Source organism: Polistes dominula, unplaced genomic scaffold (assembly GCF_049000335.1).
Source record: "Polistes dominula isolate Pdom_NZ unplaced genomic scaffold, Pdom_raw_medaka contig_373, whole genome shotgun sequence".
NCBI classification, from domain to species: domain Eukaryota; kingdom Metazoa; phylum Arthropoda; class Insecta; order Hymenoptera; family Vespidae; genus Polistes; species Polistes dominula.
The window spans coordinates 7153968-7178560 of NW_028300899.1; the positions used below are offsets into that span (position 1 = coordinate 7153968).

General features: G+C 36.8%; 2 protein-coding genes across 9 annotated transcripts in view; one reads left to right on the forward strand and one right to left on the reverse strand.

Moving 5' to 3' along the window:
• Position 1: 1 nt before the first annotated feature.
• The window catches only part of LOC107067603 (PDZ and LIM domain protein Zasp), a 29254-nt gene continuing 4662 nt past the window's right edge, over positions 2–24593 (reverse strand). For 2 of the 8 annotated variants that reach the window (XM_089179410.1, XM_089179409.1), the window contains 16 exons: positions 17632–17783; positions 17372–17543; positions 17064–17200; positions 16881–16981; positions 15711–15939; positions 13707–13892; positions 13356–13461; positions 12887–13036; positions 11492–11587; positions 10623–10755; positions 10163–10207; positions 3600–3744; positions 2870–3056; positions 2687–2807; positions 2493–2608; positions 2–2328 (listed from right to left, as the gene is read on the reverse strand). In XM_089179410.1, coding sequence (XP_089035536.1) covers positions 2251–2328; positions 2493–2608; positions 2687–2807; positions 2870–3056; positions 3600–3744; positions 10163–10207; positions 10623–10755; positions 11492–11587; positions 12887–13036; positions 13356–13461; positions 13707–13892; positions 15711–15939; positions 16881–16981; positions 17064–17200; positions 17372–17543; positions 17632–17783 — 2154 coding nt within the window. In that variant the 3' untranslated portion in view covers positions 2–2250. Of the gene's footprint in view, positions 2329–2492; positions 2609–2686; positions 2808–2869; positions 3057–3232; positions 3315–3599; positions 6542–6586; positions 7411–10162; positions 10208–10622; positions 10756–11491; positions 11588–12886; positions 13037–13355; positions 13462–13706; positions 13893–15710; positions 15940–16435; positions 16599–16880; positions 16982–17063; positions 17201–17371; positions 17544–17631; positions 17784–24593 lie in introns of all 8 variants that reach the window. The other 6 variants (XM_089179416.1, XM_089179412.1, XM_089179413.1 and 3 more) reach the window with 6 other exon arrangements.
• Positions 18114–23647, forward strand: LOC149033503 (uncharacterized). The gene is made up of 3 exons (XM_089179426.1): positions 18114–20814; positions 21235–21392; positions 21556–23647. Exons 1-3 carry the CDS (start codon positions 20746–20748, stop codon positions 21698–21700), a joined length of 372 nt encoding a protein of 123 aa, XP_089035552.1. The 5' UTR covers positions 18114–20745; the 3' UTR covers positions 21701–23647.

The window sequence follows — 24593 nt, forward strand, 5'->3', positions numbered from 1 at the left end:
GTATACATTTCATTTTATTTTAAGCAACACGTACACAGATACAGAGAAGAGGCTTATGCCCGATTATCCATCGATTCAAAATTTCAATTTATTCAATCGCGATCGTTAACAGACACGTCTACATAAATCATTAATAATTTTTTGAAAAATTTGTCTTCTTCCTTGTCGCATCTGTCGTAGGATGTTTTTACGCTCGTCAATTAAAACTTTTCTTTTTTTAAAGTCTTACGAACTAAAATATTACACTTTTATTATTATTATTATTATATTATTATTATTATAGTCATAATTATAATTATAATCGTAATCGTCATCATTCATTATAGTATTATCATTGTTGTTATTGTTACTTTTTTTTTATCGATTCCGACGAGTTATTTCTTTTTATTTTATTTCGTACAGATGGCACAGAAAAATCGGTAACCTCGTCTAAAAAAAATTATCGTGAAGTTTTATGGCTCCGTGTTTTCGCTTTTTTGTCGAGTTGTTTCTCCCTTTCGATATATATTTTTTTATTCTTTCTGTTTTCATTAATTTTGTTTTCTTTTTTATTATTATTAAGTCGAGGAGATCAATTGATAATATTCGATCAGTTTTGCTCGACTAGAAGCGAGTTTCGTATGCACTATAATAAGACTACGGTTATACGATATATGATTACAATATACGCTCGCTTTTAATTCGATTTAATAAGCTAGAAAATATATTTAACAATCGTTGATTCATGATCCACGTGCAATAGAATCATGATCGAATCGCATAAGTGATAAAAGGCAACGCTCACATCTCTTAGATCGAACAACATTTTCTTTTCATTGTATACCGATACTAATTAAAAACATTTACACATTACTTTTCGATTCTTCTCAACGTTTGACTAGTACATTAAAAAAAAAAAAAAAAAAAAAAAAGAAAGAAAATGAATATAGATCAATATATAATAAAATACGAATAAAGAATAATCGTCTCACTTTGCATACATTTTCGAAATGTTAATACAAAAATTATTCTTCTTTCTTTAGAATTGTTAAATTTATAAATATAGTACTTAAATTTATAAATATAGTATATAAACGAGAGAAAAGCTTTAGCGAGTTTAAGCTACGAAACCTTTCGAATTGTATAACTCGTAGATTACTTTCAAGGATAATTGTACTGCTAAACGTACGCTACGCACGTGATCGGATTGAAGCTTTATTTATTTTTCCCAAATCATATTAGATAATTTAATTTATTGTAAATTATGTTTCTTTTTTTTTATTTCTCATTTCTTTCATTCGTCATCTCTCTCTCTCTCTCTATATTCATTTCGTTCTCTCACACACGTATTCTCTTAAGAAATTTGGTCGAGCAAGTCGAGCAAGAAGACATTTGTAAACTAGGGGCTATTATTATTCGTTAATCGTTCAAAGTGCATCCTCGAGAAGTGCACCTTGAGAAGCAAACGAGAAATATGGCAATGATCCTTCTTCGTTAATCGCTAATTGCTCGCTTGACCTTTGCGTGATTCGACAAAAGAGATTCGCCGCGATCGTGTCCGTATCGCCGCAGAATTCTCTGCACCGAGTTTTACGAGCTATTCGAGCACGGTTCCTCTACACCCCTTGCCACCAACTGTTATAAGTCGCTATTAATTATTATTATCCTTGTCCTTGCCTTGTTAATATGTATCTACACACTCGCGTACACACACACACACACGTATTTATATATATGAAACGATGGTTTTATTCCGGCCACGCGCGCGCTAATGCGCTTACAATTTTCCTATCATTTTTTTTTTTTTCATTATTTTTTTTCATTCTTTCACTCCGATTTTTCTTTCTCTTTTTTTGGTCTATAATATGCATGTATGTATTGTAGTATGTATAAATATATATTTTTCTTATATCTTGTGTTTTTTGCGACACACGGAACGCTTGCAAGCGGGTACGCGAATTGAGCCACGAACTCGAACGGACTTTTTTATGAATAGAATACTTTCTTCAATTTTGTCATTGTGTTTGTGGGAAAAATAATAAAATTTTGATAATAGAAAGTTATCCGACGTGTTCGTAACTCTGGCAACGATCGGTTAGTCGAATGATTTCAGCTCGATATGGAAAAGAATAAAAGGAAGAACGAAGAAGATTTTTTTTTAAGAAGAAGGATGAACGATTAATGAATCTTTTTTTTTTTATTATTTTCATCCTTCTCTTAATTTCTCCTCTTCTTTCTTGCCACGCGTTTTTTTTTCATCTATGAGGAATTTTAACGCGCGTGATTTTTGCAGAAAGGACGACCACCTTTCGCGTAGAAACTTTGACCCTCGAGATTCTTCTTGCACATCTGAAACATATCAAAAAATGATGATTAATGTTTTGTTGAAAAACTTTGGGCTTTGTTTGACTGTTTCAATTCTGAGTCTTCTGCTTTCTGGACAACTGTTTTAACTTTTCAGTTTTTGACAAATGAAATATATAAATATGATTGTAGAAATTATTGAAACTTACCGTACAGTTGAAGCACTGACTGTGATAATTATTATTGAGGGCCTCTACCCAACGGTCTCCAGCCTCCACTGGGAATCCGCAGGCAAAGCATTTTGTCGTGAAAAGTTCGTTCCAATCTAATAGAAAAATAAAATAATCAAAATTAATAATCCTTGTAGTTTTATCTTTGAACAAACAAATGATGATACACGAACCAGCTTCGCAATAGGGTAAACCTTCTTCCAAGAAGAACGGACTGTTACCAAAAAGTTTTCCACAATACGAACAGTTGAAGCATTCAGGGTGGAAATGTTTTCCAATTGCGTTTAGGCAATCCTATAAATTTATATAAAATCCGTAATATTTGTTAATCGATCAAAATAGTTGATAACACTTACGCCTTTGATTTTGTTGTTGCATTTGTTGCAAGATGGTGCGATGAACTTTTCGAAACAATATTCGCAATAAAGTTGTCCTTTTTCCTCGACGAATCCGATGTCTTGTAATGGACGACGACATTGAGTGTTCACGCATACGAAATGTTCTGGACACCAGATTTGTCCCAATGCGGTAATGAATGGTCCTCTGAACGGAAATGATATTATTTTTAATGATAATTCATTTATTGAAATAAATTAGCAGTATAAAAAACACATGTAACTTGACGAAAAGGTGAGTTTAATACGTACACACACGTAAATATTAATTAATGGTTCGAATGTTTCTTTCGAACTTAATTAACACAGATGAATTATACGAACCTCGTGCAAGTCTTGTTGTCCTGACAGCAAACTGGCTTTACGACGAAACCATTTGTTGTATGATTAGTATTTTCATCGTTAGCTGTCAACAACGTGCAATGAAATGATGTTAATTATTTAAACGGCACACGGTTAAGTTACGACAAATCATTCAAAGTCACACAAAAACTCAATATATTCAGCACAAGCACTGAAAAATAAACAAATTAACGAACATTCGTTTATTAATAAAGAAACGTACTCCTTTGATTGTGGTTGTCTCGATAGTCAAATAAAAAAGCGACGACACACTGCAATCGGGAAATAAAATAAAGAAAAATAAAAGAAAAAGTGAGGCACACGTTCGACGAGTCAGGCATCGTCCTACCTGACGTAGGAGTTGCAATGAGCACAGAGTGGTACACGAGAACCTGGTCCACCAGCTTGATTGAGGATACCCCTTCCACGTTTAGGTGCACTGCTACCAGCAAAGGATCCGCTTTTGGAGCCGGAACCACCGAGACCTCCGGTACCTAGATCCGGGTGGGATGACATATTTGGTGGGTCAACTATATTTGGGGTTTTACTAGGGGAGCAATGGAAGCCATCCTGGCAGCTAGTCTGAGACTGACAATGACTTCCGGTTTGACATTGGCTTTGGGACTGATAGAAGCTTTTGGTCTCGCAATGATAGCTTTTTGTGGTTTCACATTGGTTTTCACATTGACTGCTGGATTGTTGGCATTGTTGCGGTAATGGTTTGTAAAGCTGAACGGTAGGAATATCTCGATTTTTAGCTGTTAGTCGCGCAAGCTGTCCGCTGAGATTAGTTTTAGGCTTATGGATTGGTTCGAAAGAACAAGATTGGCTAGTTTGAGGAGTAGATTCTTCTTCGTAGGGGAGTGGGATTTGCGGGAAAGGAAGATTCGTTCGACTTTGGCTTTTGCGAAGACATTGGCCGCCAGATTTCTTGCAAGGTGCTACACAGACTGAACCATCCGGACGAGGTGCGACGCAAACACCGGATTCTGGACAGTTGGGTATTTCAAAATCGCATCCTGCCGATTCGCCACCGCAATAACCAGACGGTTGGCCACAAGAACCAGGTTTAAGACCGAAGCAGGGCGATACGCAAACCCCAGATCGATCAGGAGTTGGCATCACGCAAATGCCTGTCTTTGGACGACTTGGTTGTCCATCGCAGGGTACGACCACCACGCCAGCTTTGGTGCCTTGGTCGGAATGAGCTTTACACGGTAAGACGGTCACTCCGGTTTCTGGACACTTAGTTGCAGGAGGAGTTGGTGTTTCATAGCGAACGTGACGTACTTCGGTCGAGCTACTGTACGTTGGTTGAACTTTAGGAATCTCGACAGGTTTACGTTTCATCGGACAAGGTAAAGTTACGTCCGCGTGAGTCGTTGAAATGATAGAACATTCTCCTTTCTTTTCTGACGATGGTTGTGTAATCGCCATAGTCTTTTTCTCGCATTTCTCGTAATCCTCGACAACTTGCAGTGCCTTTTTAATATGACAAACGGTATTATTTTCTTCGCTGGTATCATCACTGGTCATGCTACGTCGTTCCTGGTATTGAGCATGTACAGAATCGGATTCTTGTTGCTTTTCTTCCGCCTGTCGTTCGTCGTAATGTACCGTCTTACATCCCATGTATTCTTGTTTCCTATGACCAGTATCCGTATCCTCTTCTACGGTATAATTAATGGTCTTACGCGAGGGATAGTGTATCGAGCTTTGTTTTGACGGTGGTCTAGGAGGAGCTTCTGTAACGGCCCACGGAGGGTCGTCTCTAATTTTAGGTGCTTGGGCTTTCGTATAATAAGATGGAGGTGCCGGTGGTCCTTGTGCCGGAGATTTGCTTCTGCTTGGAGTTGGTGTTGGAGATCTACTAGGAATATATGGTTGTGCTTCGACAGGTGATTTCTTCATGGCCACGAGATTTCTTTGATAAATCGGTATGGTATCTGGTTTTCTCAATCCTACCGTTGAAGGTTTACTACTAGGTGTGTCGGCTCTGCTACAGGGCCTAGATCTCGATGGTGAAACTGAGGAATCTCTTAAACGATAATCAGGAGGTGGTGTTGGCAACGGCTGTGGTACTATTTTCTTCGTACAAACTTGTTCCCGACGATAAGAATCTTTCAATTCGCCATAAAGAATATCGGCTGGTGGACAAATTCCATCCGGAATAGGTGTAACTACTGGTGTCTGAGCTCTACCACCGACTTCACGATCTTCCGGTCCGATAACTCGACTAAGTGGAGTATAAGGACGTTCCGGAGCTATCGTTAAGGCACGTTGGAACGGTGATATAGGACGTTCCTTTGGTTTTGGTACTGGTCTTACTTTGTGATCCAAATAGACAGTTTCTTCGGTGTAAAGTTCTTTCACGGTAGAACTGACGGGTGTAAAGGGACGATCCGGTGCTGTGGTCAAGGCGTTCACCATTTCGGATTTCCATTCTTTAGGTGTGGCATTTTGTACGGGTCCATCAGAAATTGGTTTAGGTCCCGTTTCAGTTTGTTTCATAAATTGAACGTGTTTCTTGCAAGTCTCCATGTTATCGTGAGGGGTATATTTAGCTCCAACTTTTCGTTCTTGAGGAGTTGGATGTCTTCCTTGATCACGAAGACTCTGATGAACTTCAACCTGTTCCCTCAAACTCTTCCTACGTTCCTCTTCAACGTCTCTCCTTTTAACTCGTTCTTGAACGAGAACTTCCTCTACAATTTCCTCGTATGTCTCTTTAGTAATTTTCTTGCAACCTGGATTGGAACCATCCGATTCTGTAACCTTTTCCTCGTGTATAACCGTACGACCAAGTGGTTTCTCTCTGATAACTTCGACAACTTCTTCATCATCATCGTCCTGTTCTTCCCTGAAACTTACGTGTTTTTTATTTCTCTCTTCCTCTTCTCGTCTTCTTTTTTCTTCTTCCTCCCTTTTTCTTCTCTCTTCCTCTTCCTGTTTTCTTCTCTCAGCTGCTTCTTCTTCTCTTTTTCTTTCTTCCTCATCTCTCTTTGCTTGTTCGATCAATTTCGTTGCATCGACGGCCGATGTTACAACTTCGGCAGATTCCTCGACTGTTTTTGTTTCCGTCGTACCTTCTACGACAGATTGTCTATCAACTTTTGTCGTACTTTTACGTGTGCACGATTCCACTTCCTCGATTTGTTCCAATGCCGGTGAACCCTCCCTGGGTGATAAAACTTCCACGGTTTTCTCGTAAGTCGTTGTTTTCTTAACGTGCATATCACCGATATCTTCCTCAGCAGTTTCGGTGATAAGATCGTGTTCACCTTCGATTCCCTTTTGAACAGCTGCTACATCAGAGGGTACGTACTGGCATGTCACGGTCGTATCGATGGTTGTGTCTTTTTCAACTTTTCTCAAATCCATGACTTCCTTATCAAATTCTTTGACGATTTCTCGAGGTGTTTCAGGACGCGTCTGACACGGCAATGGTGGTTTCGGTGATACGGTTTCTTCCGTTCGACAAATCTCAGCACGAAAAGCACGGTGTTCTTCTCGTACACCACCCTCGCGAACTTCTTCACTCTGGCATATCTCGCTCTTGTACTTTTTACAAACCTTAGCTTGTTCCTCGGAAGCGTAACTCTTTTCGTAAAGATTGCCACCCGTTGACACGGTTGCTGTCCAGGGTCTAGGTATCGGTTGATAGATTCTCGTAGGTGTCAACGATCTTCTGACACAACTATCAGTCGAGCTAGGCCTCGAAGTTTCTCGTCTGGAAGTTTCTCTTCTTGCTCCATTGGTATCCACCAATTCGACTCGCTTGTAAACAGGACCTGGACAACTGACACGGTCCATCGCGTCTTGATCGAAATAATAATCTTGTCGTGAAGTTCGTTCGTAATCTCGATCAGTACTCTCGCTTCTTATTTTCAATACTTTTTCGCAAGCCTCGATACTCGCACGTTTATCCTTTACCGCGTGATGATCTCGACGATCGAGTACAGGATTCGGATCGATGTACAAAGGACTGGCAGTAGGATATGTTATGTCCTCGATCGATTTTGTCGGGGGCCAAGCGAGACTTCGAGATTTCACCGAATTTCGATTGTTCGATGGATTGGTGCAGGCTGGATTCGAAGGGGATTTCGACGTTTGTCTGCTCTCCTCCACGCAATCGTAATAATAAAACTTTTCGTGGACCTCTGATTAGGTTTTTCGGGATGAGGTGGAACGTTTTTAGAAACACGGTGGTCATTCGTTTGTTAATAATGATACGCGAGGATGGAAGAATCGAGAGGAACAAAGTAAAACGAATAACACAAGATACTCGAGACGTGCGGTTAATTAGGTTTGGAAAAAGGCCATGTTAGAATGAAACAAGTAACACACAGAAAACAAAAAAAAAACAGAGAAATTTGCGGTGAGTAAGAAGCACGTTGAACGGCTCGTACCCGTCTTCTCTTTCCATTTCTTATCTGCTCGTTTATCCCGTTGTTTATCTGTTGCAATTATCTCAAACAGACGGACAGATAAATGACTTGAGAAAACGGGCACGTGCCAGGTTACGCTAAATAAAAAAGAAAATAGCAAAATGAAAAGAGAAAAAATGAAAAGAAAAGAAAAGAAAAGAAAATGAAATAGAGAAAAAACAGTGCGTTCGAGAAAATGTCGAAGCAAAATGTTTCTTTTTTTTTTCAATGCTAAACTATTGTGCTTATTATCTAACTATAATATTTTGTATGGCTCATCTCAAAAGTCACTCTGCTGCACTCGTTTGTATTTAATCGAGCGGTCAATACTAAAAGATTCAAAGAAACGATTCGTTAGTTTTTAAACAGCATTTAGCCGCGTATTAACGTCTTCTCTCTCGAGAGAATTTCTATGCGAAAAAAGCAGAGAAAAACAAAAATAAAAATACGCTGTTAAAAAAAAGGGGGAACGTATATATGAAGATGACACGCGAATGATGCGATATCGAATTTATCCCAAATAAATCGACGTCGTTTGTTGAGATGATTCTATGTTTGATTGTTCATTTATTTGTTATAATATATTAGTTTGGCACATCGTATTGATCAATGAACAATTGTTTTAAGCAATCCAGCCGACGACATTTTATTTGTCTCTGAAGTAGGTTGCTACTCAACGCACACTCCTTTTCTATTTTTCAAAAATATTTCTTCCCTTTTTTTGGTTTCAAATTAAAATCAGTGACGTGGGTAATATTCATAGAGATACAACACATATAATAAAGCAGGCAAGCCAGCATAAAACCTGTCGGCGAAATAAAAAGAGATAGAACATAGGAGGTTGATGTTGTTTTTGTCTAACTTGCGCTGAGCGGCGCATGTGCATTAGTCTGCTAGTGAGGTTAAGGTAGCTGATAAGCACGACAAGTCTAATGCGCATGCGCCGGTACCACATGAGTTAGAGAGAGACAACATCAACCTTTCGTTTTTTGCTGCTATATTCATGCAGAGACATTCCCAGTTACACAATCGCCTATGGTTTGTCTACTCTATCTGTAATATCTCTATGGTAATATTACTTAGAAATATTTTTAACAATTTTTTTTTTAATGTTTAAACGACGCAGCATTGCATTTTTGTAATTTCTCTCAAATGTATTTCATAGATAAATATTCATAATCATTTTTAAATACAATATGAATTTCAATGCGTTTAATTCTTTGATGATTTCGCGTTGTTAAAATATATATAGCGAATATGAATGAATTTTGTATAATATTTTGTTTTATTTTTATCGGCACGATGAACGACGACGACGTTTCTTGAGAGCTACCGACTCATGCGAATGTGAGGGAGAAGGGTCTGGGTTTTGGGTTGAAAGATGGACCGGCTGAAAAAAGATAAGAAAAGCAGTATTACGTTTAAGGAAAGAGGAACGTGTGTTGTAAAGTGAAAGGAAGGTTTTTTATGATCGACAATCGTAAAGACAACTAAATTCTATGTCTAAATATTTTAATTAGAATTTATAAGAAAAATAATATCAATATAATAGAAAAGGTGTCGCATATTTCGCAATTTCAACGAACAAGAAGAAGACTTTCAACCTAAAACGTGAAGTTAGAAATGAAACTTTCAAAAAAACCAAGTTTTGAGAAAATGAGACGAGTGCATAGTATCAGGAGTAGGATAATTTATTATATAATATTATTTATTTAAAAATGATAAAAATTCGCGCCTGTAGGAATGCAACCATCCAGACACACTTTGAAAATATTGCTTGCGAGCGACATCTGTTGGGACGGAATTTTTTTTTCTTGCCCGAAAGATAGGCAACCCGTAATACACACGTGTATGAACAGTTTGGAGTGAAAAAAAATTCCGTTTCGCGAGATGGCACTCGCAAGCAATATTTTCAAACTGTGTCTGGAGGGTTGCATTCCTACAGGCGCAGTATGTTTTTTTTTAAATAATGATAAAAATTGAAACTTTAATTTTATAATTAGTTTATAATTAATTTATATCGTCCTAACGAATAATAAAAACGAACGGAATGTGAAAAATGAGCGAGCACAGAGGAGGAAAGCTTATGCGATGATCGAATTAAAAATTATTGCTATGGATTACATCTTTTTGTAACATAAAAAGTAGACATAACTTTTTTTTTATTATAAATAGAAATGATGTTACAAGAAAATACAATCTGTATGAATAATTTGATTCGTCATCGTCGTATGCCATCTTTTCGACGCACAAAAAAGATATGAATTTGATCATGTTAGATCAAGAAATGAAACGAGCGTGAAAGATAGAAAAAGTTTGTAGACAAAGATAGATAGAAAGAGAAAGAAAAAAAAGAAAAAAGAGAAAGAGAGAGAGAGAGAGAGAGAGAGAGAGAGAGAGTGAAAAAATGTGAGGAGGTAAGCCAAAGGGGACGCATTAGCCAAAGCTCGAAACTCGGTCAGTCGGATCTAATCTATCGTCGTACCTCTGAAGGGCGAACTTTTTGGCTTTGGCAGTGCAGAGAAGAGACCTATTTGCAACAATTGAAGATAAAGTTAGGCCAAGGACAAAAGCGAGCTCGTCGCTAGGAGAGAACGTATGCAAATATTTGCGAGATTGTTCATTTTTCTCGACCAATTTTTTTCATTTGGTCAAACAATATTTTTCTTATATATTTATTTGTATTCTTTTAAAAATGGTTATTTTTTTGATACCAGCACTATCTGGGTCGCTAATCGATCATCCTGACGGCTATCCATCCCGTATTTTTTTATCGTTTTGCAAATGGTCGCCATATTATTCAATTGACTTTTTTTTGAAATGATCAAAAGAATACGAATTACAATATCGATTGTTAATTTGATAAATTAATGATTTAATCATTCATATTCTTTTGTTCATTCGATTTGAAATGAAATATCGGGTCGTCGAAATTGAAAGCTTACCAGTTGCGGTCTGATTCTGCACGCGTGGAAGAATACTGTTTCCTGAATTTGCTATTGGAGGTGATGAAAGATTCGACAAAGTGCTCGATCCACCAAAAGGCTTAGGCCCGATTAAACTATTCGACGTCGGTGTCTGTAAACAAATAAAAATCATTGATATTAATTAATAATTTATTGAACAAGTTCTCGATGATTACCTTAGAGAAAATCTTTCGGTAACAACGATATTAATTACCATATGGAAAGTAGTGGACTTACGTTGAATAGAAAAATGATTAAAAACACGTTTGGAAAACACTGATCAAAAAGGTATTTGCTTTGTCTTACTTAAATATCAGTTTTCAATAGTGACAAATTGAATCTCACATCTTAAATAAATGAAAATAATAAATATATTTTATTGACGCTATTGTTAATACTTAAAGAAATGTAGGTAAATACACTGACACACAAAAATGGTGTTAATTTGCGTTACTACTATGGCTCGTGCAAAAACGATTGGGTAATAATTTCGTTTTTCTAATTACTGCCATTAAATAGATGTTTTCTTCGTTAACAAAATCGTGTATAAATAATCCTCTTGAAGTTGATACACGTAGTAAATGAATAGATCGATTTTTATTTGGACATCGGACGGTACGAGAACATTCCTAAGAGGAGATAATCGTTTTATCGAAAGAAATAGAAAAAAATATCTACTGTAATATGTTTGTATGTTAACTTGATAGATAAAGTTTCTAATAAAATTTAGTTGGTTTCCCCGACGACACAGACGATCACTAACGTACCGAGAAAAAATGTCGAAGGCGCGTTTAGGGTTCTGCTTCTAGAGAAGTCGTTGAGCGTTACTGATCGTTCGAAGATATTACCTGGACTGATCGTAAACCGGGTGGTTCGACGGGCGAACTGCCAACGTGATTGCTGGTGGTGGTGTTGTTGTTGTTGGTGGTGGTAGTAGTACAAGACTGTAATACACAAAACGACACAAATCCGTCACGTGTTTTATCACCACGACGATTAGATAAACAGAAGGTTCGAAGAAGAATAAGTAGAAGCAGTAGAAGCAGTAGAAGAAGAAGAAGAAGAAGAAGAAGAAGAAGAAGAAGAAGAAGAAGAAGAAAAAGAAGAGACGAAGAGGGACATCCACTTGACGATGACTAATTAGTCACGATGTACATAACAAATTTTAAGAATGATTGGCTCTTGATTCATTCTCGATAAATCGATCTTTCCTTTGTCGCAATGACGATCCTAATTTTATTCTATTCTTATATAACCAAACGAATCTATAGAAAACAATGGAATAATACAAGATCGTTTCTAAACATTACAAATCTAATATAAGCAAATTCTAAAGAAATTCAAAGGATTATTTCGCGTATCTCATCCTTACTCCTCAGCGATGACAAATCGAGATCGTTTTTTAGCACAGTGCGAAATATAAATAAGACCTGACCGCATTAGAGCGATGCGTGCTGTCACACTCGAGCGAGGCCTTTCGAAAATTAAGATTCAATTACGAAGATTTATCGATGTTGTTCTCGACTCTAAACAAATTCTTATTCTACTTTAAAATTCACATAAACTTTGCTAGAAAGTTCAAATAAAATAAGATGGGGGGGGGGGGAAAGAAGAAGAAACGTCCTCGTCGTTCGTTAATATGAAAGATAGTCCAGTTCTCGTTGGAAAAAAGAGTAAAAAAATATATAAACAAGTTATTACTATATTAAAATATAAAAAGAAATAATTTCTAATCTCAATCATTTGAAAGAGAGAGAGAGAGAGAGGGAGAGAGAGAGCTCGTAACTTTGACTAGTTTCGTTGCGTAATACGCGTCTTGTTTTACGTAACAGAAACGCAACCATACAACCGATCGACCGATTTTGATTTTATTACCATGTACTTACAGTCTCGAAACTTTTTTTTTTCTTTTTTTTTCATTCAATTCACCTTTAAATACAATTCATATCAAGTCGATTATCATTGAATCGATGTACGCGCGTACAACTTCCGCCTAAGTCGTAACGATTGATCTTTCGTTACAGCTACAAACTTTCACTTTGACGAAGGATGTGACTTTTGTTTCGACAAAGTAGAATGAAAAATTGAATGGATAGGTTTTTCTTTCTTTTCTTTTCTTTTTTTGACAAGGACGAATCCTTCCAAACAGATTTGTTATCAACGAGAATAATACGAGTAACGTGCACAAAATTATTGGAAAATATTAATAATAAAATGAATGAAAATTCGAGCACATTGCCAACCTCCGTGCCACCTGTCTGGATGGTGATAGTGCTCGTAAACGTTTTAGATTCTCCATTGCACTCTCCGTTTCTGATACAGCCATTCCTGTTCACTGGCGTTCCTCTTGATTGACGATCGTAACCATAATCTGGACTAGTACGGCCGCAATTCTGGAAAAGCGTTTAGTGCCAAGCAACAACAAAAACAAAACAACAAAATCAGAACACATGATTTGTTAGGCTATATCTTTTTAAATATTCTTTCTGATTTATATCTTTTAGATGTTCGATAAATAATCTCGCGTGACTCACTCGCAGTGCGTAAAGCGACTCTCGATGCAAAGTAAGTTGCGTTATAAGCGATAAATAAAATAAAATAAAATAAAATCAAATAAAATAGAATATAATAAAATAAAATAGAATGAAATAAATATAAAACATAGGAATCTTCACATGCAAGTTAAAAATAAACTAGGTGGTTAATACTTACGGTGAACGGCAACGGTGAAGATCCGTGATTGCTTAGCGGTGGCGATAAAGGTGTGCCAACGTTTGAAAGCGCAGCAGAGATCGTGCTGGCTGGTGCTTTGCTGCCTCTGAAATCAATGTCCCGATGATTTATTAGTATCTTTCATTATGTTCTATCCCACACGTATAAGTATATCCAAAATAGATTTTACGACTTGTCAAATGAATTTTTTTTTTCTTATTTATTTAGTTTTATTATTCAGTATCTTTTCAGAGAAGTACAAAAAAAAACATCATAAAAAAGTGTAATTTTAGATCTACCCACTTGTTAGATTTTCTAAATGATCAATAAATTCAATGAAAATGAACTTACGGTGGCATGGTAACTGGTATAACACCTGGAGGTGCATTTTGTCTGGCTACCAATTTGGCGTGAATATCGCAATACAATTTGTTGTTGATGTTGTAATAACCAACGTTCTTCAAAGAAGTACCACACGTTGAACATTTGAAGCATTCAACGTGAAGATTTTTTTCCTTGATTCTAACGAAGACACCTCTATGAAAAAAGAGAGATACGATTAACTTTTTTTATTTCAAACCTTATTACTTGTTTCACGTATGTATATTATTTTAAAGGTTTATTATATATTTAATTTATTAACAGAAAGCTTTTTCTTATTTCGGATTAGAAGATCAACTTGACATAATGATGAGAATATTTTCAATTATTCATTGTGGACGGACCCAAAAAAAGCAAATTGGTTTTTTTTTGTTTTTGTTTAATCGGACATGCCACGATTTTTCGCTTTTACTTTTGATTTTTATTTTTGGTTTTTTTTTTATTTTGTAAATTTGATTATCTTTTAAAATATTGAAAAAGCACGAAGAGAGAGGAGCTCGACACCTCGACGAAGGAGGCCGGGAGACATACGAAAATAATTTATTCAAACGTAATGAATGTATGATTGAATTCATGATTTATGTTAACGACTATAGCTGATTTCAACGATCGTTGATAGCAAAAAAAAAGGATTCTGTTTGTTCTTTCATCGCCATTTGTATCGTGTGATTATCATGGTAATTGAAATAACAACAAAATTCAAACTGCAATGTGATCTCCAATTACCTGAACACCAAATTGTAATAATGTGTTCTTTAATAAGACAACGACAAAAATATATCGAGAAAAGAAAGATAGAGAAAGAGAGAGAAAGAGAGAGAGAGAGAGAGAGAGAGAGAGAGAGAAGGAGAGAGACAGAGAAAAAGATAATGAAGAAATTCGCGATTTGTCTAAAAATTACTTAAAAAATGATCAAAAATACGAACGGCAACGCATTGCTTGTTTCACAAAAAGCACAAAAAAAAATTACTTAATAAGAGAAACACAAAAAAAATAATTTATACAGTCAAAACAAAACAATGTTCACAACATCAAAAGCGGACTCTTCTTCAATCGTACGATTTTGTCTCTTGACAAAGAGAATAGATGATGAATAGAAGAGTAGAAAAAAGACGATGAGAGTGATACAGCAAGAATTTGAAATTATATTAAAAATAAATAGAAAGACAAAAAAGAAAATAAGAGAGAGAGAGAGAGGGAGAGAGAGAGATAGCAAGAAAGAGAAAATAAGAAAATGGAAGAAAAGCTATGAACAAATTATTCGTGTATTTGTGCTTGAAAAAAATTCGGAGAAAATTCAAGCTTCAAGCTCGGATGATGACGAATGTTCAAGATGCTAGAAATTAATAAAAGTTTTTTGGCACATTGACCGATGAATTGATCTTCGTTCTTCTTGAAGAAGCGATATTGACGAAGAGGCAAAAGTGAAGAAAAGTATAGTTGATGTGCTTCGATTCATCAAGCATAGGTATACTATGTAACATAATACCTGATCCCGATATAACGCTTGACAAGATGAAATACATAGTTACATTTTATTCGTTAAAAAGCAACGAATATTTTATTTTTTAGTTTTCGTTTTTTTTACGAATCGAAGCACTAGAGAGACAAGGATATAAATACCAGCGTACGTACGACAATTGAGCAATTCAAATGGACAACATTTTCGATGTCTCTTCGACGGGCAAGATAAACGAGATTTTTTGTTAATTAATTTTAAATTAATAATAATATAATTATAAAAGAAGGACATATGTTACAAGTTTGCAGTATGTTTGCACATATGCTTTTCTCGAACATTTATCTATTTGTCAACTAACCATAAGTTTACAATAGCAATTAGAATGTTTTAGAAAAGTGCTTGTAGCTCGTTAATCTTTCGTGCCCGTAGAAATGGACACCAATCGGTCCGTCGTCGATCGTGCAAGAAGAGCAACAGATACTTTTGTTCGTTCTGTTCGTATAAATAGTTACACGATCACTCGGTCGCAGTTGTTGCAACGGACGAGCGACTGGTCTCGACGTTGTTGATCCTCGTTGTTTGATATTCGTGGATATTCATGGCTATTCGGGGTTGTGGCTCCGCCACCTCCACCGCCACCGCCACCAAGGGCGTGAAATAGAGGCGTGGGTGATTTAGGCGAAGTGGCCCTTCCGCCAATCGCGTGGCTCACCGACGAGTAAAACTCTGTCCTTGAAGATACTACGGACATGGAATTAGAGAAAAAATATAATGCCGTCACTAACTCCAACTAAATGATAATCTGATGATGATGATCTATTTCATCGTCTTTTGACACCAATCTTCTCCTATATACATTATCTGTGTATGAGTAAATTATGATATTGTGCAGAAATAATTATGAGATAGAGTAAAAAATAAATTAGTCAACCGTCATAATTATCAAAGCTAATGTAAATCGGTGCATATGTGTAAATGTGTCCTTTGTGGATTCGAACCGAGTAGAGAAGAACTCGAGTATCTGATATTTTTTTCCTATGAAGAAAAGAAAGAAAGAAAGACAGAGAAAAACGGCCTCCTCCACTTTAATCAGACATTGCGTTCGTCATCGCTCCTTTCTCGTCCATAAAGATGATCATTGTCTTCTGTAAAGAGAGACTGTTTCGCTCTCGAAATGGGAGGGAGGGCGCCAAGAAAGAGAGAGGAGTCGGACCTCCGGACCTTGCGTAGAACTTACACGATGAGCCTCTCGCACTCGGCACAGATGTTCTGTCCTGGTGGAAGGCTCGATTGGGGCGTCGATGGAGGTTGAGTTTTCGTTTCCGGTGCCGACACTGGCCTCAGTCCAGCCAAGGCAGGCGACGATGGCGTTATCACGCCGCTCGTACCACTTGGTTCAGCTATTTTTTTAAACAAGTTATCGTTTCCGCATGCAGATACATTCCCCCCAATGACCATTTTATATTTTTTTTTCTTCGACAACAACAATACAATAAAAATCCACTGGAGATCGATGCTTAATTCTCACATTTTATATTGTCTTTTAATTTCAATTAAGAAGAGCTTATAGCTAATATAGCTTCGTTCTCCAGTGATTTTTTGTATGCAATTTTATATACACATATAAAGCGAAGTTATGACAAATTTTCAATAGGTATTTTGATCGTTAATAATCGGCTAACCTGGCTCCGGTGTTTTCGGTTCTTTATCAGCTTCTTGTACCATCTTAAATACCTCGCTGTTTTCCGCATTGTAATTTTTCTCGTTCTTTTTGAAATTAACCCTGCAAATGTCAAGGATTATAATAAATGTGACTATTAAGTACGAAGATCTTCTGTTAAAAAGAAGAAACTTTTTTATTTTACCCAAGGACACCACCGGCGAGAACCTCGGCCTGTGCGGATAAAGTCTCCGCGATGGTTTCTTCGCTGTAAATTCCTACCGGACTGTTGTACTGTTTGTTTACGATAGATTTTATTGGACCCTCGCTCGTACCATTCAACTGGAATGCAAAGTAGACAATTTGTAGACTCGATCTACAAATTTCTTTTCAATAGATCGAACATTTGTTCATTTCTTTTTATCTATCTAGCGAGAACTTGAAAACAAAGTTCATTATTATTATTATTATGATTACTTTATATACATATGTCGTATAGGTGGATATACATACGAATGGTTTAGGACTGAAATTATGTCCACTTCCGATAAGTGGTGCATCCTGTTTCTTTGCAGCAAGAGATGTCTTCGTGACCGGGGTAATGTTACCAGCTGATACAGCAGGCGTCGGTGATGGAAGCGTAGACGATACCGGCGTCACGCTTGGTTTCCAAGTACTGCCTCCTCTACATGAAACGATTAACGCCGCTTCACAAGTTTTTATCCAAACGAACAAAGAAATTGAGAAGAACAAAAGATAATCCTTCTTCTTACCTTTGCACGGTTATCTCAAAATTGTTTCCAGCTCTGACGATGACATCTTGAGCGTCCTTGTGCCTCAGATTGTACATTTCCGTGCTGTTGACCTTAATGACGGCATCTCCGGCTCTGAGACCCGCTGCTTCGGCCGGTGACCCGCCATTGACCTGCAACGAGTTCAATTTCTTAAACATATTTTTGTGTCTTGACAAAAAAAGAAAAAGAAACCCGTGTCATAATAATTTTTATCTTTCGGTCAGTGACACAGATGAAAAGATAGTTCTTAGTAATTTGATCGTTTCATTTGAAATTCGTAAGGGTTAACGATCCCTCCTTTGATTTAAAAAAAAAAATCCCGTGAAGGATCGAGGTGCGGATATGTCGTACCGTCGACGACGACGACGTCGTCGTCGTCGTCGGTTCGCTCCGCGTCTATTTTTACGTGCCCACGCCGACGTAAGTCTTCTTTTTCTCTTTTGGTTCTCTTCCTTCTTACCCTTCGTCGTCATTTCGTCTTCTTACTCCAGACTTCCAGCCACTATATTTAAGTGCACGCGCGTCATTACGCTTCGCATCTCGGACACTGTGCGTCCATTCACGTGAAGACGACCGCAGGAGTAAAGAGGATGGAAATCTAGAGAAAGACCGAACGAACAAAAAAAATCTCTCCCTCTCTCTCTCTCTCTCTTTCTCTCTTTTTGAGATCATTGACTTCGAGAGTTCGAGTTCGACTTAATAGACTCGATACTTAGAATTCCTAAGCAAACAAGCGACTAGTCTCGAATAAATTAAATTCATTTTATTGTATATCCACACCAACTCTATCACTTTCTTTCTCTTTCTACCTCTCGTACAATGAATTTTCTTATCATAGGTGATCTTTTTACTGATCTCGATCGATCATTTTTAATTCATTCCTTCTTAAGACTTTCATTTAAATCGATAGCTATGAATTGATACTCGTGTGCACGTTCAAAATTATTTACAGAAGTCATAGAAAATTCATATGAAAATATAAATATGTATGGGAGATACGTATAAGTTTAATCGACGACGACACCTTTCGATCTTGGAAAGGTGTGAGAATGATTCATTGGACCGGGACGCAAATGATGAACGGATTTTCGTAATTTTATTCGCTGCCAATCTATCGAATACAATTATAAATGTGATAGTAAGACTTCGAACTATTGCCGAACGTAAAAGTCTATTTATAAGGAATGACTAACTATTAATTAACTGATTTTCGACATGAATTATTAATAACTAGGATGGAGATATATATCGGTAACGGTTTGATTTATATTTAGAATGTTTCGAAATACTGCCACGATCTGATTTCATTTAACAATAAGTAAAATGAAAGAAGAGTAAGATAGAATTTCGATATATATATATTCGTGTTCGAAGAATAATAATTGATTAAAACACGTGGCATAAGAAACATAAGATAGATGAAACAAAATAAGAGACCATAATTCAAAGTTTAGTTAACAAATGTGCTTTCTATTTGACTCGAACCACCCCCTTCCGCACCCGACAACGGGAGTTCGGTTGGTATCGAAAATAATGAATGTTTCTCTATCCAATAGCAGAGAAGAAAATCGAAAGCGTTTCTCTCGAGAGAACCCGCCTTTTCTATAAATACGAGACTAATTTATCGACGTTATTTTTATTGCAATTCCAAGACGAATCCACACACACACACAAGCCGCATTTGGTCCAGCCGATGTAAAACAGAAAGACCTTCGAAGTTGTTGCTGCTACCGTTACCACTGTTCCTGCAAGATAGACTCGATATTTTTTTATGTTCGTCGCGACGAAGGAACGCGGAATGTAGGTCGATTCGTAGCACAACTGAAGAAAGGAGAGAGAGAGAAAGAGAAAGAGATAGGCCTTTCCTAAACTCGATCATTTTTCGAGTACCCAGTCCGATAACAAACGATTACGCGATCTTATGCGTCATGCATTCAATTTTTGTTTGGTGTTCTCTGTTCGTAAACCGTGAAATATAAGAGAAGTTCATTTTTCTACATCCTCGAACATTCCACTTATTTCATTCATGAAAAATTCATACTTCTTTACGAAACGATATTATTTTTACCGAAACATCTCGAAGGAAAATTGGAACGGCGAATAAAGTTGTTGTTTCATTTCGCGGATGAGATACTTTACTTACGTATTCCTGTAAATAGATTCACGAAATTGCGTCATTGGTGTCACAGACGAGATTTGCCAAAACTTACGTGCATCGTTATTACGTATTAATGATATTTTTTGTGTCCTACCTCCCCCATTTATTTTTACGTATGCAATTGCTATACATCCCTCCTTTTTTTTTCTTTTTCTTATTCTATACATCGTCTTACAGATTCGTGCGATTTCACAGTCACGTCGTAAGATAATTTCGAAGTGGGTAGACACGTCGATTATATTCTCGTCGTCGGTTTGCTCACTTCGTGTCGCATTAACCGATCAACTTGAGCCAATTTGTGTACAATGTATGGATGGCATAAGACATTATGCGTGGCTCCGTCGTTCTTTCCCTCCTGTATTCAATTCGACAAAGTTAAAAGAGAAATTTTATCCATGTAACAGCTTGACGTCTCTGTTTGTTCGAGGTCATCGACACCAGAAGATTTTTAGGGACGATAGGTAAGATGTAGTTCAAAGTGTCGACGAACTATACACGAGAAATGATGATGATGATGATGATGATGAGGACTATGTCGAAGTGTTGTTCATAGGTCCTAAAGAAAAGTAGTAGACGTAGGACGTTACGCGTAAGTCAGGGTTAAACCTGCTGGTAGGCACCGTGAAAGCCTCTCTCTAAAAATATGCTTGGACCGGTCTAAAAATAGAACTCGAATACGTATGCCGGATATACGAACATACATATGTATGTATGTGTGTGTGTGTGTGGACGAGAGGATAAGAGAGCAAAAGAATGCATCACGAGCATTAACGCGCGCACGTGTATCGAAAGTAGAAATCGTATGTTACGAATTTTCATTTAGACTAATTTTCTTCCACCAATTTTCCTCGACAATAACACAAAATCAAAAGAACCGAGGAAAATAGTAATTACAATTAGAGAAATAGGTTGGTAAAACGTCGCAGACACTGTGGATGCAACGGGTGGATGCACTTGAGTACAGTCAAACCAAGAGAAGGAAAGAATTCACCAAGGTGTACGAGGTACGCATTCCAATGGGCGGGTTATCAGAGACGGATCCATCCCACCTTCTCCATGCTGGAATGCATCTCTGTCCTTTTTTCTCTATCTCTTTCTTCGAGGCTTTAAGGTCCGTTCATACGGACTATGCTACTCTCAAAAACACTCGGATGCATGCATGCATCCCACACACATGTTTATGAAAAAAAAAGTGAAAGCGTTTTTACGATCCCATTACGATGGATGTGGAAATCCATATATATATATATATATATATATGTGTGTGTGTGTGTGTGTGTGCGCGACCGTAACGCTAATTACGTGCTTTCGATAATTTCTTTAATGTTATCCTCCCTTTTTTCTCGCCTTCTCGAAGAAATTATTAATTAGAAAGAGAAAAATGTAAATATCGTTCCCACAGCTAATAAAATTCTGTCCTTTAGTTGGTTACTTTACAGTCGGAGAATTTTACGATGATTTGTAGAGCAGAACGGAATCTGACACTAATGAGAGAGCTGCAAGGGAGGCCCTCCTCGTACTCGTTGCCATCGTTTTGTAACACCCAAGGACTCATTAATATTTTCAAAGTCATTATTAAAAGGTACTTAAGATAGCTTCGACGTTTCATATAATCAACAGACGAGAAAGCATTTTTTTTATTTTCGATAAGATATACAACCTACGTTCGATCGCTTTTTAAAGATCCAAGTATTCTATTTGTAAGAATTACAAGGAAGTTACAATGTTATCTTAATCTTGTTTAGATGTAAAACCCCAAAGTCGAACATATCAAGATGGACTTCCTGTTTTAATGAAAATTTTAATGGCTACCGCTTCCTCGACGTGATCTCCGAGACAGAAGAAGAAATAGACAATGACGTCAGGTCAAAATTATCGGTCTACGTCTGACCAAGTCTTATCTTTTCAAACAAACCGCACACCGTTCGTTCGTTCTTTCATTCGTTCGTTCGTTCGTGCTACGGACTACAATAATATACACGTTCGAGTATCTTGCCTATGTATTTTATCCTTCGTAAATACATATACGTGCTCTAACACAAATATCATGGAAGAATCGCTTTACATGGGACTGCATTGAACACCGATGATGTTGCTTCGAAAGAATGTTCAATGCTACTTTCAAAAATCAATTTATTTTTACTTGACCAATGTTAAATTTTACAACAAATCGACTCTCCTTTTTTCCTTGACTTCTTTCATTATTCTTATTCTTTTATTTTTTTTTTTAACAAGAAAATCAGCGTAATTCAGTTTCTACCGATTGGAATGACGATACGATATTGTACGTGAATTTCTTCGTGCATGTAATTACGTACATATATGTACATATATCAAACAGTACATAAGTTGGTTATTCATTCCCACCATTGGAAGACGAGAGAGAGAGAGAGAGAGAGAGAGATGGAAAAATTTCGAAATATTTACTCTCCAATTATGAGTTAACAAAACTTCATTTACCTATCGTTAAGTGCTCCTTCTTAGCAAAGTGAATATTATTTTTTGTCATCCTTTTTAGAAAATCAATAAAATGGAATAAGGATCGTTAGAAAATTAGAACAATGAAGATTTGAAATACAACGTTTTTGTTCGTTGTTTCGCTAGCTTTAATTTGAACTACATATTATTTTGCTATACTTTTTCAAAGCTTTGGAAAAGCGTTTTCAAAGCGTCGTTATTCTGATCTAATAGCGACAACGTAATCATGATCCAACTCTCGGCAAACAAACGAGACAGAAGAACGATACCTGCTCCCTCGTCTTTTGGCAAATTTCCCACAAATCTTTCTCTTTTTTCTTTCACTCCCTCTCTCATTCCCGAAATCGAATCGGCATTTACGACGGACTGCTCCTAAATCCTATCCTCGTAAAACGAGATAAAATTTCACCGACGATTCGTTCCAAATATATTTTTTTTTCTTTTTCTTTCTTTTTGATCGATCTTGATATATCTCTCCCGATTTCTGTTTCAGCTTTATATTTATAATTAAAAAAAAATAGAAAATAAAATAAAAGATCCCGGAAGAAAATAAGGATGTAAATTGTCACACGTGTGTCACTGAAAAAAAAAGAAAATAAATTTAAAAAAAGAATCATAAATATTGGTAGAAGAGAATAATTTCACTAGGATACTAGCTTGTATCTCACGTAGATAAAAGAAAATAAAAGAAGACGGACAAGTGGGTGGTTGGGATGGGTTAGGTTGGGTTGGTAAGATCAGGAAAAAGTCGAGGAGACTTTAGAAGACACGCGGTGAGAAATAAAAGCTGATATTTTTATATCCACGAGAGAGCTAAGCTCGGTGGCGTCCGGCAGCGGGCCTCGGCCTCTATTAATATCCACACGGACCGGGCTTCCTCTCAGCCTCCACAACCTCATCCTCTCTCACTCTCGTTCTTTGTCGCGAGCTAAGAGAGAAAAAGAGAGAGAAACAGGGAGAACTACTGAACCACTAAAACACAAAAAAAAAGTCAACAACAAATTGTAGCGAGATTGAATATCAATCTTTTATTAGGAAAAATTCCAAACAGAATTGTTCCTCAAAAAATATTTTTTCATAAATCCGATGAACAGCTGAAGAATTATCAAGGTTTTTACAAAATTTGTACTTATTATTACTAAAGTAATCATACGAAGATAGATTGTACGAATCATCGATCGTAATACACGTGTGCATGCTTATCAAAGTTATCGTAATCGATAAAAAAAAAATGAAAAATATGAGAAAGGAGAGGAAGAAAAAGGTTGTGATAAAATAGTAATTGAAATATTTAAGATATAAGGGTGAACTAATCGATGGTAGAAATGATTCACTAAACATCTTGATCGACTCATGCATTTTCGTACCGTGTGCAGAAAGAGCAGCCTCTCGTAATCCTCGACGTATTACGCGCAACGTTTTCCCTCTCTAGGAGGTTCGAGCCAAAACACCCACGTTTTACAAACTTCTCTCCATCTCACTTTTTTTTTACTTCTTCCTTCTTTCTCTCTATTCGAGTTTGTGCTATGCATTGAAGAGATTTTTCAACGCTCTAAACCAAACATCACCTGACCCGTAACAGCCGCCAAGTCTCCGATTCACGGTCGAATATTTCTTTCTTCTATTAAAACGTCACCCGAAAATCCGACACACGAAATATTTTCGCAAAATGCTACCAAAACATTTCGCGAATCCCCTTGTCATTCTAGTTGATAGATAAGTAATTAGTGTGGACAAAAATCAAACGTTTATTCTTTTGTTTAAATTAACGACCAGAAAATGTAACAATAATGTCGAATAATAAAATAAATATACTCAGATGAAATGAATGTAAAAATAAACTTATAAATTTTCAAAGATTATTCCTCCCCAAACGTTGGTCTTGCTTTACCAAGAAACATCTAAAAAAAACATCTGCTCGTTCTTCGATTTTCTACGATTTCCACAAATAACGAGAAACTATTGGAGCCCATTTCGGGGTTCTCGATAGCCCGTTGACATTCTCGAGAAAACTTGAATTTGCTTACTGAAAGAAACATTTATTCGATGCTATATGCAGAAATGACAAGCGGATTCCATGATGTCTTAGAAAGAAAGAGAGAGAAAAGAGAGACGAGAAATCCGAGTACGATCCGAAATAAATTCATGCTCTCGTCTAGAAACGTGTTGTTCTTTTCTTCCTTTTGTATCGATGAGCGAATCGACGCAAATGTGCAAGTACCCGGAGCATCTTTCGATCGTTCGTTGATATTTCTACGAGTTTCTTTCTTTGATATATTTCTCTCAATGAACAACAACATCAACG

Coding starts and splice junctions, on each gene's coding strand:
- LOC149033503 (XM_089179426.1), top strand. CDS start 20,746: ATGCAACGGGTGGATGCACTTGAGTACAGTCAAACCAAGAGAAGGAAA. Junction 20,815..21,234: donor AATTCACCAAGGTGTACGAG/GTACGCATTCCA, acceptor TCTGTCCTTTAG/TTGGTTACTTTACAGTCGGA. Junction 21,393..21,555: donor TTCAAAGTCATTATTAAAAG/GTACTTAAGATA, acceptor AATCTTGTTTAG/ATGTAAAACCCCAAAGTCGA.